Raw genomic sequence first — 2,500 nt, forward strand, 5'->3', positions numbered from 1 at the left:
GGCCGGCGGGCGGACTGACTCCGGGGAAGCTCCGCCCGCCGATTTTGTAGCCACCCGGAATCTTTTATTTTTGCCTTCAAAATATACCAGCGTGAATGGGTTAAGGGCACCTCTGGCATCAACATTTTCAATAAGCTTTTAGGGGGAAGGGGGTGATGGTCAGCAAAAAGAGTACTCTTTGTACACTTATGAAAATGTTAAACTACTCCTTAATTTTTAATAACTTATATCACATTTGTTTCCTAATTCATATTCTGCAACCACTGTCACTTTAACATCTCAATTAAAATCATATATTTATTTCATTTCTACAACTGCAAAGGTTCATAATAAAGTCCGTGAGTACTTTCCCTTAACTCTTAACTGACCCTTAGGAGCCCTTATATAAAAATAACCCTAGGATAAAAGCATGTGCTATATCTGAGTGAAACTAAATAACAAATTAGGAAGGACACTGATACTGTTTATTCCTACATCCTGTTAATATTCTATATGAACTTTACTGAGATGCTGAATTTAATCCTAATCTGAGTGTTTTACTGTCAAATATATTACTTATGGATGGAGGAGGAGTGCAGCTAATTAGGTATCAGTTAACAGAGACAAAAGTCACTGATGAGGAACTCCAAGACTTTTATTAAAAAGTAATAGATCCTAAGAAATATGAAGGATAGAATAGGAGAGGCATATCTAAACTAAACAGCAAAAAAAAATGAGTGTGTGGCTGAGGAAAGCTAGTGCAATAAAATATAAATGATGAAAGTGACTTCTTGTATTTGCCCCTAATTTTTTTCTACAAGACAAGAGTATTTTTGCCTGAAAATTAAAATTCTATGAGCTTAGCCTAAAATGACAAATAGCCTATACAAGACTGAAAAACCATGTAAACGAATGAGAAGAAAAAAGAAATTTGCAACATTCTTGAGCTGCAATGCCTGTCTAAGGAATTTGATTATATAATATGCTTAAAAGAAAGAGAATCAAAGACAAAAAAACAAAACAAAAATAAAAGGGTACAAAAAAGCCAAATAATGCAGGCTTAAATAAATAATGCAAGAACAACTACATGAAATGTACCCTGTAAATACAATTTGATTAAGTTAATCTTTATACAAGCCATAAACAGTAATGCATATTCTATGAATTACTAGCAGCTAATGTGAGATTTTTATGATAAATAAAGCAGAACATATGGAATTAAATATGACTCCACAGCAATAATATGGAAAGAAAATTAAAAAAATGAAGAATTCAAGGAAAAATATACAGAATAAAGCCACATTTGAGGAAACAAAGGTCATGTTACTTGTAAACCTTGTTTAAGAATTTGTAATGAGAAAGGATAATATACAAAGAAAAGAAGAAAACAAATTGTCATACATGTGTGATCCTTGATATATATCTTACATATATTGTCATTTACATACCAGAGGTTAGAGAATACAATCTGAGTAAATGGAGAAAGGAAATTTGATGACTACATTGTAAAAAAGAAAGAACAAAAGAAACAAAAGAAGAAGAAAGAAATAAAGAGAAAAAAGGATTAAATTAAGTGATTGATTTCTGGTATCATTATTGTTTTCAATCCATATGAATGAAATTTGGGGTTCTACTAAGTGGGATATATCATTGTCAAAAATATTTTACACTACAGAGTCCTGTGCTGGTGATCAAATGCACATCCATTTATCCTATGCTTTTTGACAGGTAGTGATTCTTGAATCCCTATGTACATGGAAGCCCTGCTGGTGTTCTCTGGGGTCCTAATCCTGAGACTTAAACAAAACAAAACATTTAATGCACTATGAACCTTAGAACCTAAAGGACAAATCATGAATCATAAACAACCAAACATATCCAGCATGCACACAAAACATGTAAAAAAACAACAGTAGCAGAAGGCAGCAACTAAACAGATGTGAAAAACGGTAAAAGAAAAAAAAAGAAAAAAAAAAAAGAAGAGAAGACGAAGAAGAAGAAGAACACGAAAAAAAAACTGCTAGTCAACTAAAGTGAATTGTGAAAATAAATCCCAACTTACTTATAGCACCAAAGACAAATGGGTCGCCAGTAACGGCAGGTTGTTGGAAGGGTCTAAACACTGGGCTACTCTGGGCATGTGTGAAGTCAAAGCCCTGATGGCCTGCTATGTTACTTGGATCTGAAAGTAATTTAGAACAAACCATAAGTAGAAGTGCTCTGTTCACTACCGTCCACAGGGTCTGTGAGTTTTGTCTGCGTTTCATATCATGGGGTGGGGGTGGGGGGGAATTAATAATAATAATAATAATAATAATAATAATAATAATAATAATAATAACAACAATAATAATTAGAAAGAAAACAGCTTAAACCTATCTTTGAACCACTGGTGCTGGGTACATGGATTGCCCTCTCAACTTTCGTTTTGTGAATTTTGTTTATACAGAGATGGATTTACATTTGCTCAGTCATCCAATGGGACAAGTACTTTCTTATACAATTAGAATTAATACTGTAA

The 2,500-nt window shown here is 33.2% G+C and overlaps 1 protein-coding gene across 1 annotated transcript in view; it reads right to left on the reverse strand.

The window, feature by feature from the left end:
* Positions 1 to 2,500, reverse strand: part of hiw (MYC binding protein highwire) — a 169,007-nt gene that overhangs the window by 40,234 nt on the left and 126,273 nt on the right. The window contains exon 37 of the mRNA XM_070132513.1: positions 2,042 to 2,161. Within this exon, the coding sequence (XP_069988614.1) occupies positions 2,042 to 2,161 (120 nt within the window). The remainder of the gene's footprint in view (positions 1 to 2,041; positions 2,162 to 2,500) is intronic.

The sequence above is a fragment of the Penaeus vannamei genome, chromosome 17 (genome assembly GCF_042767895.1).
Source record: "Penaeus vannamei isolate JL-2024 chromosome 17, ASM4276789v1, whole genome shotgun sequence".
Lineage (NCBI taxonomy): Eukaryota > Metazoa > Arthropoda > Malacostraca > Decapoda > Penaeidae > Penaeus > Penaeus vannamei.